This window comes from Pinus tabuliformis, chromosome X (genome assembly GCF_031772625.1).
Source record: "Pinus tabuliformis cultivar Carrire ecotype Pingquan chromosome X, CPIR1, whole genome shotgun sequence".
In the NCBI taxonomy this organism is placed as follows: Eukaryota; Viridiplantae; Streptophyta; class Pinopsida; order Pinales; family Pinaceae; genus Pinus; species Pinus tabuliformis.
In genome coordinates this window covers 694,478,448-694,494,324 of record NC_142308.1, presented here as the reverse complement: position 1 = coordinate 694,494,324, position 15,877 = coordinate 694,478,448, and the positions used below count along the sequence as shown (strand labels likewise).

General features: G+C 38.6%; 1 protein-coding gene across 2 annotated transcripts in view; it reads right to left on the bottom strand.

Moving 5' to 3' along the window:
* The window catches only part of ATZW10 (centromere/kinetochore protein, putative (ZW10)), a 286,264-nt gene that overhangs the window by 25,436 nt on the left and 244,951 nt on the right, over positions 1-15,877 (bottom strand). For both annotated transcript variants that reach the window (XM_089450059.1, XM_089450060.1), the window contains exons 9-10: positions 13,127-13,255; positions 12,845-12,922 (exon numbers count right to left, since the gene is read on the bottom strand). In XM_089450059.1, coding sequence (XP_089306185.1) covers positions 12,845-12,922; positions 13,127-13,255 — 207 coding nt within the window. The remainder of the gene's footprint in view (positions 1-12,844; positions 12,923-13,126; positions 13,256-15,877) is intronic.

The window sequence follows — 15,877 nt, the reverse complement described above, 5'->3', positions numbered from 1 at the left end:
CTACGCAAGTCCAGCGCAAAGATAGTCAGGGTTATCCAGTTTTGTTGCCGGATCAGCCAGAATCTGCCAGGTGAAGTGAGGTAAAACTCATTCAAACTTTCCGCCATTGTATTTCTCTGTCACTAGTTCGTCAAGAGGGCTACCAACATTTGTATTCAAAATTACTGCTTAATAATAGAAAACCCTCAAAGCTGATGCATCGATTTTCCCACATTGGGTTTTTCCGGAGACTACTTTGTCCAAAAATAAGTGTGTCCTATGTATCTTGTTCTTTGCTCAGTTTTATGTTTCATGTAATCAAATTTAAAGTAGTGTAGGATGCAGAAGTAATTTTCTTCAGTATTCAGAGAATAACTTGAGGAATGCATATTAAAATCAAGTAGGTGAAGCAGATTCAGATTTGCTACAGTAGGGGTTCCTTCAAGATTAGGAATTTTCACAGACATGATGGATTGCAAACCAGTGACAACCCCAATGATCACAAACTTGAAAATACTAAGGAGTTCTGAATCAAGCCCTGAGGATCCTTCCAGGTATAGGCAATTGATTGGCTCACTGATGTACATGGTTAATACTCAACCAGACATATGTTTTGAAGTAAATATTCTCAGTCAATTCGAAGTGGAGCCAAAGTATGATCATTGGATAGCAGTGAAACACATATTGAGATATCTGCAAGGAACAATCCACTACTGCCTAAAATATGATAGGAGGAATGATGTCCACTTGATTGGATATACAGATTCCGACTGGGGAGGCAGTGAGCAAGATGGAAGAAGCATTACAGGAATTTGTTTTAGCTCGGGATCCTCCATGATCTCATGGATGAGAAGAAAGCAAGATATGGTTGCTTTGAGTAGTGTTGAGGTTGGGTACATTGCAGCCTGTGAAGTAAGCAGACAAGTTGTCTGGTTAAGGAAGTTGTTATTAGACCTATTTGAGAGACCGATCGACCCTATAGTGATACATTCTGATAACACCAATTGTATACAATTATCTGAAGACCCAATATTTCATAGAAAGACAAAGAATATCAACAATAAGTATCACTACATTCAGAAGCTAATATAAGATGGTGTGTTGCAGCTACAATATATCTCCACTAATGAGCAGGTAGCTGACATATTAATGAAATCTCTTCCTAATAAGAAGCTTGTGTATTTGAGAGACAAGCTTGGTTTGGTTGATGTATCCTCCCTAGTTGAGAGGGAGAGATAGGCACATCATTCTTGTCTTCACTTGGGAAGACAAAATGGAGGATTGGGTAAGCATCTGGCATCCAATACTCTTTGAGGATGAGGTAGGGAATCCAAGATAAGAGTAGTTGTGGACCAATATTCTTTGAGGACTAGCTATCCAAGATAAGAATAGTCCAAAGAAGGTCATACTCTGTGAACACCCAGGTGGAGTATGTACCTTGAGAGACAATGATGATGGTGTTTATAAATCATTGGTCTCGCCAACATTGTGCTCTGATCTTCTGGAGAGATAGAGATGTTAGTCAAGGCCTTGCTATGTGGCAATGTTGGTTGATATGATGCTAAACAGATGGGTTATCAATCCGCCTCTTCTTATGAGATCTCTTTAGATTGACAATGTCCATGTACCATTTATTAATACCTACCTAGTTAAGAGGGGGTGCTGAAAAATGTGTAACTAGGTTCAGTCTTCATAAATATGAAAGGTACTTTTTTATTCTTGTAAATTGTAAAATGAAAGAACATTAATATTATTATTTTTGGAGCATGGGTTTCATGCTCAAGGTCTTTTATTTTATAGCTCAAGCACCCATTGAGTGCTTCTAGGGCTTGTCCTAGGTCAAGAAATCAAAAGAGTCATTGTCATAAGTTGAAGACCCCTTTGGGTGCATTGTAACTTGTAAAGAAAAACATTTTTGTCTTAGTAAGTGTCAAAATACCCTTCAAGACCAAGTTGGCTTGGCAGCTAGCAAGTTGGCCTAAAATGACGAGCCACGTCAACCTTGAGGAGCCTATATAAAGGAGGAAACTCGACCTCCTTGAAGCACATTCATCTCTCACTCATTCAAGTGAAGGAAGAGGAAGAAGAAGGCAACAAAGAAGGAAAAGGACGAAGAAGACTTGGTTTTGGGTTGTCTCTCTCACACGTACAAAGTAAGGCTAGGGTCTTTGCAGCAGATCTAGGGTTTTCTTTACAAGTTCAATCTTGAAGAAGGGAAGGCAAGAAGGTCAAGCAAAGGTCACAAGAAGCCATCCTCAAGCTCCAGAAATCAAAGAAAGCCAAGAGAAGGTCTAAGGAAGCCTTGGAAGGCTAAAATGAAGCTCACATGTGTGGCAGTAGCAACTGCAGGAGGGCTGAAAATTTTAAGTTTGCAATGGACGCCTAAATTCTATAGCTGGAGGTCGAAGTTGTGCTACTGGAAGAGATTTGACTGGGTCTGACTTGTTCACGGAAAGCACATCATTCAAAAAGGTCGGACTTGGTCTTGGAGTGTATTGATCTTGGTATAGAGGCCTTGGAATTCATCAATTGAAGAATCTATAAGGAAGAGAAGAAATTTGCAGGTTTTCCTCTCAATTGGAGAAGTTTTGGCCCTGGCTTGTAGCCTATATTCTGTGTTCTTGTTCTTCTTGTTTTGGTAGTTGTTTGATTATATACAAACATAATAATAAGTAAAGAAGTTAATAAGTAAGAAAATGTTAAAATATATCACAAGCAGTTATCAAGAAAAGAGAAATCTCTCTAATCATTGCCCTATAGATTTCTCAACACCACTACCCTCAAGCTCAAACTCATAAGCAGATATCCCTGAAGATCTGTCTCCACGTTCAACATTGTTTCTTCTTCCTCTTCTTACTTTCTATCTTTTTCATCAATTGCTTCAAGTGCAGCTCTTATAAGCTCCGCGCTAGAATTCGTACAAAGCCTAACATCATGTCCAGGGAGTCTAGCCAGATGGCATTTCGATCACGTAACCCCTCTCATCATTTTGGTCCCACACAATTTGCATTCGAAATATGCCTAATTTGTCCCACCATCAAGTTCCCCATATTGCCAAAATGGGTCCAAGGGCTTTGGCATATTTGTAGTGTAATGTCCCAAATGAGATATTTTGCTAATTTTGCAAAAACCTAGCTTAACCAAAATTTCTCCATAAAATAACAATTCAATTAACAAAATATTTCCATGTAAAATATAACAAGTAGAGTGCATGCAATTCAATAACACAATGAGCAAATATAATCTCAACTTTCATTAGAATAAATGACCGAAAGAGTGTACATGATGATATAGTTGAAATAGCTAAGATAGACAATCTGGTCTCCAAAACTGATCTGCTCTAATGCTGAAACCGACCCTCCCAAAACTAAACTAAAATCAATCACTGCACCTATGAATTTTGGTTTAATCCACCAAGGAGATGAGGTGGGTTGTCGTCCACTCTCACCAAGATCACCTGAGGGTTTCTGTCCTGGGGCTACTGCTAAAGTAGCACTTTTCCCTCTTTTATTTCAATTAAAATATTTTTTTAATGTGTGAAAATGGTAAATTGGCCACCATACTTTCTCCAACCATTGAAATCCATTTCTCAACATCCCATCGTGTAGATCTTCTCGTTCCGGTTCAAACGAGCTATTACACTGAGGTGTTCCATCAATAAATCCTCCCGGAATGCCACCTCGAGCATAATTAATTTAGGCCCCATAATAATGAAATTTTATGAAAATTGTGAGGGTGATGGAATATGCCAAGCGAATGCCATCGGATCCCATAAAAACTCCTCAAAACTCCCTTGGAACCCCTGATGACATAAACCTGCTCCCATGATCTGGCCATCCCGTGCCCTAGAAATCCACCCTGGTTGTACTATGGAGGAAAATAAAAATGGGGATATGACAAATCCTCTTGCCCCAAGATTGCTTGCCCTCAAGCAATCTGCACCTGTCCACTGTAGAGGCATCTGCAAACTGATACCAAGATCCCATATGAACCACTAGTCCATGTCATGCCTCCAAGCAATCCAAACATGATTGGATCCCTCAATACCTAGATCCCATGCCCATCTCTGCCTCAACCTGCTACCAGTAGACCCACCTGGATCCCAATGCCACCATGGCCAATCATCGCCCAAGTCCCATGGCTCAGACTGTGCTCTATCTCTGGCTATAGTTGTTGCTCCATCAAGTGAATACCAACTCATCACCTCTCTCCAATCCAACCTCTAGCATAGGTTGAGGTCAACCCCACTCTACTGATGTTGGGCTAGTGCTACTGAAATACAGATGAATTGTCAATCCACATCCAACTGCCCACTGAAACATGTAGTAACCCTCTCATCTAAGGTCTCCTGTTGTACTGTACCCCAGACTAAGGGTGATACTCCATCAAAAGGATACCAACTCATGATCCCATGATAAGTCCCCTATGTTGCACCGTGCCCCACTCATGCAACCCAGCCTGGTCAGTGAACACTATCCATCGAGAAAACCTTGCATCTCCCTATAATGGGTACAAGTGGCCAAACTGTGCTGCAGGTTCTATCTATGTACTCCTGGAGAGGGTTGCTCCCTTAAAGTACTGCAGCTCTGCCAGCTACCTGTGCATCTACCCACACCTCATCAATGGTTCGACCCAAAGATGGATGCACCACCATCTCCAACAGCTCCTCCCTCCTCTGGTTAGAAACTCTACGCTCTTGTCATCTACTAGCCTCCTGCAAAACTACCCTGCTAGCCTCCAACACCTCTAAAGCACAAGTGTTTGCAAATACTGCCACCCTGCTAGCTGTCTGTACATATGTCTACTCCTCATCAATGGTTGACCCCAAGGATGGTTGCTCATCCACCTCCATCACAGGCTCACTATGTACCTCCAATTGACTCTCCCCAAAAGGCTCATCATGGATATTGTGCACATCATCTTCCTCAGCTAACTCATGCTCCACCATATGCTGCTTCTCATACTGAATCATCACCGATGACCCATCATCCTAGATGTCTCCCATAAGGTCCACTGATTGCTCACCATACACACCGGAATATAAATATGGCCTGTTGTCAACAACTCCACATGACTCATGCTCCTCAAAGGCATCCTCATATGAATTCATGGACTCGTCCAAAGAAGAATCCTTACACTAAAATTCAGAAGGAATCTCCTCTTGCTCTACCTTTGTCATCTCCTCAATGTCACTCAAACATGAGTGGTGAGGTCCCCAAGGTCCCTTGCATATGAAGCAAAGTCCCTTCCTCCTCAGCTCATTCTTGTTGCATGATCCACCAAACTTGAGCAGCTCCTCCTTGGTCAACTGTCTTCTAAACAGCCCAATGTTCTACTCAACCCACCTTTTGGCTAGCTCATAAGCAGCAGGAGAAACCACTTGTTCCTCTCTCCAAATGGCCAACAACTTAGATTGTAACTTCTTGTAGATGGCATCATGATCTCCCATAACTGAAGACAAGATGGACTGCATGTGTGCTTTGACCGTGTCTGGATGATGTTTCTTAATACTGAAAAAGAATTGGAACATTTGAAAAATCATGTCATCACACTCTACATCAAACATGATGTCATAGGTTTGAAATTTGGCCATATCTTCCAAAATCCGAAGCTTTTCCCCAAAGGTAAGACCCACAGTGTTATCCAAGTCCTGAAAGGTCTCTACTATCAATCTGAAAACTCTCCTCATAACATCATCATTGTAAGGAGGTATAGGTGCGGTCAACCTCATGTTGTTAGTAAGACAAAATGCAACTAGAAGTCTGACCCCTTCACAAAGTTCCCCTAAGAACTTGTGTTATATGAGAGCAAGCATAGTTGGTTTTAGAGCCCAAATTAGTTTCTTCTTTTCTAACTGGTTCACTTCGGAAAGGAGTGCATCTAGTTCATCTAGTTTGAAAAGGACTTTCCATGTGAACCTCATGTGCTTCAAATAACCCAAGTGCAAATATTTTGTGCCCTATTTCCTGCCCCTTCTACACTTCCTTTGGTCGTTCTCTCTGAAGAATGGCATAGATCACGTTTGAGAAGGGTTTGTTGTTTGTTGTTGTTGGTTTATTACAAGAGTTTAAAAAGGTTTGATCCATGTTTTGGCTCAATGATGGCAAGGATATTTGTGATAATGAGGCCATTGTTTATTGAATTTCTCAATGAGGCGTTTTGACAAACGGTTTCATGACAAACTGTTGTAGGTGGTGATTTTATAGTTTTGCCTCAAATGACATTTACAGAGTTCATTGCAACAATAAAGGGAACTCAAAAAAATACATTTTACTGCTACTAGAATCTTTTAGGAAAAACATAGAGTTACAAATGTTAGAACCTGGTCACTACTTCGGTAAGCTACTCTGACAATGATTTATGAGGCCAACGCAACCCTCCCAAATTTTGTTGCTACAGGTATGTGGAAAAAAAAACATTTACCAATGACTTCCTTGAATGCAATCCCCTCTGGATCAAAAACTACTCGGCCTTTCCAAGAATATTGTTGTAGCCTTCAATGGCTCAGTCTTCCTTCTTGACAAAAATGAGAGAAGATTTGACAAGTCTGCTATAAAGATAATATTGTGGCCCCCTCCAAATCAAGGAACTTGGCGTGGGTATTAAGAGCAAAATTTGGCTTTAATAGATTCATTTGCTCCAGAAAAAAACAATTTAAAGCCCTTCAATCCCCTGCCAATAATGATAAATCTCAACTGTTGTAGGAAATGACATAATCTACAATAAATAATTCGATATTTCTTCAGATCCTGGAGGAAATCAATCAAATCATGAATAGTGTCATCCTCATGTGGCATATACAAACTTTAGAATCACTCTGCTTCTACTCTTGGCAACGACACCTTCTGCATGTACCCAGTATGACAATTTATGTTCTGCTCATCAACTAATTGATTGCTATCCCAGTCTTGACATTAGAACAATTTTCCTTCACACTTTGAGTTGGGCATGCATCACCTATCTGTCTTCGTGTTGGCAAGGTAACGTCAGTGCATCTGCGCTGCTATGTGACCGTGACTACATTAGTTGAGTACTCCGCTACAGATTACCACATTCCCGATATGCACAACTATTCCACATGTCTTAGTTTCAAGAAGAAACAACGATTGCATCTAACACCCTGATGTTGCATTACTCACCTGCGTTCTTCGTGTATACATTGCATGTAGGCTCGCCAGTTCACATGTGATTTGTGACAGCATTCTCTTCTCCCCAACAATGCAAGCCCATCAATTTGAATAGGTCAAGAGACTGATGCAACCTTCGGTCAAATTCTTGTACAAAATTTACCAAGGTGTGACTCCAACAAACCAATGTTGAATTTTGGTCGACGTGGAAAACTCAGCCCCTTGACAATTAATTTTCCCAGCAATGTGCAAATTGATAATCAATCGAACCTTCAATCTAGCCTCCAATGCTACAGCGACAAGGGTTTTGACTGCTCAACCCAAAGCAATGGTCTCGGCAAGGAACATGTTTGCAGTCTTAACTTCTGAAACGATTTCTTGATTGCTAAATGTGTTCATTAACCAAATCATTCCTCTACAGGACCACATCCGCATTTCAATTTCTGCCTAGCACACAGGTAAAACAATTCTTTGCTACGGCCCTCAACCCGTCACAACTAAACAACCCTGTTGGTTAGCAAACAATTGCAACTGACTACACTGATTTTCCACCAAAAGAGGCACTCCCAGTCCATCTGTCACGGGTGCAGACTCCCACAACTTCATGTGGTTCCTTGACTATGCGACTCAGATTGGCATGCAAATCGTGGTCCCCAAGCGCACAGTCAGCAAAATTGTGCTAGATCAATCTCTCACTTAGATTTAAAATTGGCTACGCACCATGTTGCCCACCACACTGCATATGCCACTCAATCTCACCAAAAGTTTCACGATCAATCCGCTACCCAAAACGTACAGGTCGTGACAACTCCCTTGACTCGCCTAGGCCTGATTTGACAACATGGCTAGTCAGCTCCAAATTAATTTTAGTGCGGCTCCTTAAAACAAATGATTTTGATGGCCCCCTTTCCAATTCATATGCCACGGATTCTAATACCTTTTGTTTTGGGGCTCCATTAAATTTACCCTTTTTGAGAAATCTTCGACTGTGTCTTACATTGTCAAATAATCATGCGAAAATAGAGCATTGCTTTTGTAGAATTTTTAATATCAAAACCAATTTGTTGAACATTTATTGAAATCTAGCCATACCTTGGACAAAAATCAACCTGCAATAAACCCTCAAGCTGGTAAGAAGACCAGCTCCGATACCACTGTAATGTCCCAAATGGGATATTTTGCTAGTTTTGCATAAACCTAGCTTAACCAAAATTTCTCCATAAAATAACCATTCAATTAACAAAAGATTGCCATGTCAAATATAACAAGTAGAGTGCTTGCAATTCAATAACACAATGAGCAGAAATAATCTCAACTTTCATTAGAATAAATGACTGAAAGAGTGTACATGATGATATAGCAAAAATAGCAAGGATAGACAATCTGGTCTCCAAAACTCATCTGCTCTAATGCTGAAACTGACCCTCCCAAAACTGAACTAAAATCAATCACTGCAAATATGAATTCTAGCTAAATCACCAAGGAAATGAGGTGGGTTTTCGTCCACTCTCACCAAGATCACCCAAGGGTTTCCGTCTTAGGGCTACTGCTGAAGTAGAGAACCGAGTTCTCAAACCTCTCCACATGAAGAAATCACAAACCCAAGATATCCCCTAATGGCCTCCTCCTCCTCTTTTATAAATCTGATGGACCCCTCTAGAACCTCCTATTTTATTATTATTTTAATCATGGAGCACTTTTCCCTATTCTATTTCAATTAAAATATTCGTTTTAATGTGGTAAAATGGTAAATTGGCCACCATACTCTCTCTGGCCACTGGAAGCCATTTCTCAACATCCCATCTTGTAGTTCTTCTCGTTCCAATTCCAACGAGCTATTACACTGAGGTGTTCCATCAATTAATCCTCCCGAAATGCCACCTCGAGCATAATTAATTAAGTTGGGCCCCATAATAATGCAATTTTTTGAAAGTTGTCAGAAAACAACAGCACGAAAAGCAAACTGTACAAGTGATGGAATATGCCAAGCGAAAGCCATCGAATCCCATAAAAACTCCTCAAAACTCCCTCGGAACCCTGGATGACATAAACCTGCTCCCATGATCTGGCCATCCCGTGCCCTGGAAATCCACCCTGGCTGTACGATGGAGGAAAATAAAAATGGGGATATGACAGTGTGGATTAATGGAAAGTGTCAAAATTCAAACCTAGGGCTAGAAAGACAAAAAATTGGCATTAAACCCCCATACACAAAAAATAACAACCACCTCATTTTAAAAAATCATATTTTTACTACATTATTTGCAATGAAAAATGGCAATAAGAGGGTGCATAAGAAAGTTTGAAGAAAATGAAGCTTGTTGTCCAAATATGCAGAAAACTCTTGCATTGGTTCATGGGCATGAAAATCATAGCAAATGGCAAAAATACAAAGCAAAATGTTGGTAGGCAAAGAGGCAAGCAAGCATAAGCCTAAATCTATGAAAAAAATCATTAACATAGGAGATTTTAAGAACACACCTGTTAATGGAAGAAATGAAGTTTGTCTCACTGATCTTGAATCTTTGATCCACAAAAAAAATTTGGTTGGTGATGATAATGGTTGTGTGATCCTCAATCCCTCCTTGAAAACCACCACAAAGCTCTTCCCCTTCCTTCTCCAAGACCAACAAAGAAAAATGACCAATTAAAACCCAACAAATCACTTTTCTAGTCGCAGCCCCACAATCCCGACAATATTTCCCATCGTTGCGCAATATTTAGTCGAGATTTTGCAAATATTTCATAAATATCGCAATATTTTCAAATTTTAAAATATCACGATATTTACCCCCACAACATATTGTTTTCAAGAAATTATCGTGATATTCGCGATATTTCATGAAATATTATTGATATTATCAACACTATGATTCATAAAAGAATCCACTTCTTCTAGTAATAGCTTTTAGTTGTCCTCATGGACAAGACCTGTCCTATTGAGGGAACTACAAAACCCACAGTGCAAAAGAGTGAAACCAAATTTCATTACTACATGCACGTTTACAAGCTAGAATGGGGTAGACTAACCCTAGATTGCTAAGCACTAGCATTAAACTAATGTCAGTGTCCATGGGTTCATTCTATGAAGGTTAGCGCTCTCAAACGCCAATAATATCGTTGCCTTCTGATATCACTACGCCTTAGGCTTGTCAATTAACATACGTGATTTTGTTTGTTACCTTTCCTTAGATTTATTTTCCATAAGATAGTATGAGGACCCATGGAAACCTATTCCAGAATGTTTTGCTCATGCAATCCTCAGATTAATAGAATGTTTTTCATTATGTTGACTACCTTGCAGACATTAACTTCAAATAATAAGAAATAGGTTGTCAGTAAGGGAAAAATTAAGAGATAAAAGAATCCACTTGTATGGACAAGAGTCATCCTACTGAGTGGGCTCCATTGCCCACAGTACAAAAGAGTGAAAAAAAATCCATTACTACATGCACTTTTCCAAGCAGGTCTGGGGTAGAGTAACACTAATCATGGATTGCTAAGCACCAACATTATAGTAAAGTCAATGCCCAGGGATTGGCTGTCCAATGAATCTAGTACTCTCCAAGTGCAAAAAAACTATGTTGGATGAGTTCCCAAACCCGGGGGTGGGGTTCTCGAACCCGTCACGGGTTCCCATCCCTAAGTACCGGATTCGGGTATGGGTTCTTCTCAGAAGAACCCATAAGAACCGGGTTCTTCTTAGAAGAACCCATAAGAACCTGGTTCTTCTATGAAGAACCGGGTTCCCAAAAAAAAAAAAAAATTGGGTTATTTTCCTTTAACGGGTTCTTTGGGTTCTCTGGTTCTTTGGTTTGGGTTCTTTGGGTTCTTCGGGTTCTTTGGTATGGGTTCTTCAGGTTCTTCAAAAAAAAGATTATATTAAAAATTTAATTTTCAAGTAAATTTTTTTAATGAAATTTAAAAATTAAAAATTAAAAATTAATAATATGATATTTATTATTAACAAATGTCAAAAACTTAAAAGTTAAAACCTAAACTTTTTACTAACCCACAGCGATCGAATTTCATTTTTGTTTTTGGTTGAGCTGTTCCGATTTACCCATTTCATATGGCCAAGGTGTCTTTGGTTCACATGCGTCTTCAGCAGATACACGCAAGAAGAAGGATCCAATTGATTGGTGGTGGCTTCATGGTGTTGATGCTCCTGAGTTGCAACAATTTGCCATACGGTTACTTGGATAGGTAGCTTGTTTGGAGTTCCTCATCTTATTCAAAATTTGAAAAATTCTCAATTAAATATAGGAAATTAATTTTAATTTTTAAATTTTAAATTTTCATTTTAGTTTTAGTTTCTATTTTTAAAATTTTAATTAATTTAATGGGCTTCCCCTAATATTTCAGGTAGCTAGTTCTTCATCTTGTGAGAGGAATTGGAGTACTTATGCCTTTATTCATTCAGTAAAGAGAAATAGGTTGGGCTCAAAGAAGGCAGAGAACTTAGTGTACATTCATAGCACACTTCGTCTCATATCTCGAAAAGACCCGGGGTACAAGGAGGGTCCTTTCAAGAGATGAGACCAACACATAGATGATGCTATGTGTGTGGAAGAGGAGATACAACCAGATGGCCTTATTGAGCTACCTCCAATTGCTATGGATGAGCAAGAGCCTCAAGATGAGAGTGATTCCTACTTGGAGAGCATGCTAGCTGAAGATCTAAGTGATGTTGGTGACATGGATGTTGATGACATGGCTTGAGGAAGCCATTGTTCATTAGGCTTTAGCTATTTTTATTTTAGTATTTTAAAATTTCCTAGTTCATGTTTGGAGATGCCTCAAGGAAAATTTTGAATGTAGTATGACAATCGACATATATCATGATTCATGATTCTTTTTAATATGTAAAAACTGAACAGTTTTTTGGTGATAAATTTTGAAATTTCAATGTTAATGTTGAATGTTCAATGAAGTGCATGTTTAAATGATTAAAGTTTTCTTGTTTAAAGTTGAAAAATATACAAATTCAAATTTCATATATATATTATTAATTATAATTTATAAATTTATAATTTATAAAATTTAATATTATTATATTACCCGACGAACCCACATACCCTTTTTGAAAAAATGTCGTCCCCGTCCCCGAACCCACGTTTCCTGGCAACGTAGCAAAAAAGATATTGCCTTCTCATATCACTATGCCTTAGACTTGTCACTTAACATACATGATTTGATATTTGGTTGAGCCAATAATTTGATAATGACCTAGATAAGTTCCATAGGTAGTTACATTTTTAAATGTTTACATCTACTAAGTCACTAACATCTCTTGGAATGCACGTTGAGATATGAGATCTTTGAGTTTGTAGCTCATGGATTTCTAACATCTTTACTGCCATGGGCATTATGCAGCCCCTCTTATTTCACATTCATTTTACTCATCACTATCCCTTAGCCTTGCCGCTTAACATGCATAATTCTGTATTTGGTCATGCCAATAATAAGATAATGACCTGGATAAGTTGTTATATCTACTATCTCTTGGAATGCAAGTTGAGAGACATGCTTGGCAAGTCAAGACATAAGATCTTCAAGTTTGTAGCTCATAGATTTCAAACATCTTTATTGCTATGGGCATTATGCAACCCATACTATTTCACATTCATTTTACCTATGACTCAGACATGACAAATGAGTGGCATTGCTTATGCCCAAAACTACATGTTAAAACAACAATTTAACAAAGTCAAATAGTGTGTATTCAAATTTCAAACCTGATCTACAGCAAGGCTCGCCATTTCAGATTGTTGTTTCTTGTGAGTGTTCTGAAATCCATTAGCTTGATCTAGAGCCTGCAGCAGGATCAAGAAGTAGCACAATAAACATTTTCATTTCCATCACTAGATCACCATATACGAAACTTAGTAAATCAAAAGCATGCACCTTGAAAAATCCGTCAAAGTTAAAAATAAGAAATTTTGCATCAAAAGAAACATGTAAGTGAATGTGATTAATAATTCAGAAGTGCCAAATTATATCTGTTTCATGTGACTCACCTCCTTGAGTCCAGAAAGAAGAAGCTGGACTTGTTTGTTGAGCAATTCTGCTGCCAACTGATGGAAAAGTGGAGCCAAGTCCACAAATACTGCATGCTCCTTCAGGCCATCTGGAAAACTTGGATTATACTGAAATAAAAGGAAATCGCCAAAAGACTATAAATATCAACATGAGAATTCCCTCATCCCTATATTTTAGATCTAGATTAAAGGGACACTTGAGCATATTCAGTAAACAGTCCTAGAATGATATAGATAAATTCATAAATGTCACTAAGACATTGTATATTTTTGCATCCCTGTCTTTAAGCATTTGCTCAAATAGTGTACTTCGCAATAGGAGAGACTCTAGATTTATAAAAGGCATACCAATCAATTAGAACATAAAGTTAACCATTTCCATAATTCTTGGATAGGTAAACATGCAGAATGTAGCTTCAAGTCTCCATGTCCTACTGATGTACAATAAGTGCCAATATATGCTCTAGCAAAATACAAATAATAACTTTATGAAAACATATTGTGAACATTGAATAGTATATCGCATTTCATGACTTAAAATGTTTAACACAATCACTGCTTCGATGCCCATATCATCGAGGAACCATAGTATCATAAAGTGGCTTCTATATAATACAGACTCCCACACCTTATCTAAAGGCATATTATGTAGAGTTTCATGCAATGTACACTTTGACAATCACTTTTGCCTTCTTGTTTTGCTCTCTCTCTCTCTCTCTCTCTCTCTCTCTCTCTCTCTCTCTCTCTCTGGTAACCCCCTAATGGAATGCAAAAAACAGTTAGATGAGAAGCAGATTTGAAATGAAAGAGCACCCCCTCCCCCAGCAGGAAGAAGGCGAAATCACCCAAGAAGTAGAAACACTAGACAAAATAGCAAATATAGGAGGCAAGCAACAGGGAACAAAGGATTCAAACAAGATGGTCAAATCCAAACAGGTGAAAGTATACTCTTAGAGGAATGAAAAACTCAGAACAAACTCATCAATGCCATTGTTAAAGGCATAAAATAAGGGGTTGGTGCAAGGATGCTAGAATGTAGGGTGGACCAGGAGTGTTGAGTGTTGTTTTCCAAAAAACCCGAGGATTCGAGCATCCCGAGAGCATTCTTTGTGTGTTAGTGTGTGTATATATGTTAAAATTTGGGGCAGCTATGGAATGAATTTCCCCATAAGAAACCCGTCTACGCCAAAAGAAGCCCATCTCGCCCCAAAGGAAGAATTCAATTGAGCAAAGAGAAATATTATTATTAATATGTGCAAATTGGTTTCGCACTCCCTTCATTAATATTTGGCGTGGCAAATTCCATATTGCGCAAAGTAATCCTCAAGTCGGCCCATCAAGTGACAAGAACCCAAGTAAAATAATTAAGTGGCAAATAATAAATTGTTATGACACAAACTCAAGTCAGTTCCACAAATAGAGGAATTCATTCGGACCATATAGAAGCTTATATATTCGACCCCTTTGTGCCTCATCTTAACACACATCTTCTTGGATCGCATTGGTTCGTAAGATCGCATTTATTCTCTATGGTTTGTAATTATCTGTGGGTCGCATTAGTTCATAATTTGTTGTGGCTCGCATGTCTCTCTGTAGTTCGATGTGGCTCATATTATATTCTTTTGAGGCTCACTTGTTTCTCTGTGGTTCACATTTGTATACACAGTGCACATATTCTACAACAGTTGGCTCGTGTTCATACAGTGACATCGCTCATACAATGGCATCGCTCATACAATGACATCCCTAATTACAGTCACACACAATACTTCCTGTAACTCGCACTTATATTCCAATAGCTCGGACGCAATACTTCATGTGACTCGCACTGATATTCCAATGGCTCATGTTATAATTACTGTGGCACGCAATACTCACAATGGTTCGCATTAGCATTTCTCTGAGGCTCGCAATAACATATCAGTGGCTCGCATTAAACCTACTATGGCTCGCATCATTCTTGGTGCAACACACTAACATCTTTGTGGTTCATATTATTATGACTCAAATTATATCTAACAGTGGCTGGCATTACTATCTGTGGTTCGCATCTTAATCTTTGTGGTTTGTATTATACTCTATGGTTCACATTATATGTAACAGTGGCTCGTTTTATATATATTTGTGGTTTGTTTATATATCTGTGGTTCGCTATCAACAATGGCTTGCATCTATCTTGATGATTTCCATTGTTTTGTTTAGGCAGTAACTCTATAGTGATGAAGGGCAAGATTTATGACAGTGATGACGAAGTAATCTTTGATATGGCATTAACCTTAACACAACAACAACCTTGTTCTATGACAATGATTTGGAGACATGACTATGATCTCTATGACAGTAACCTTATTGCATGATAGTGCCCTTGATTTATATGATAGAGCCTTTGATATGTATCTACATGACAATGCCTTTGATAGGTATCAATGATCTACATAGCAGTAACATTTGATGTAGTGACAACAACCTCGACATGACAATGATCCTGTTGAGAAATCTAAAGGGCAATAGTTAAGATGATTTCTCTTTTTATGATAACTGCTTGTGATGTCTTTTTACTTTTTCTTACTTATTAGCTTCTTCACTTATTATTATGTTCGAAAATCATACAACAGCTACCAAAACAAGAACAATAATAAACAAGAATATAGAATGTAGCCTGCAAGCCAAGGCCAAAACCTCTCCACTTGAAAAGAAAACCTTCAAAATCTCTTCTCTTCTTATAGATTC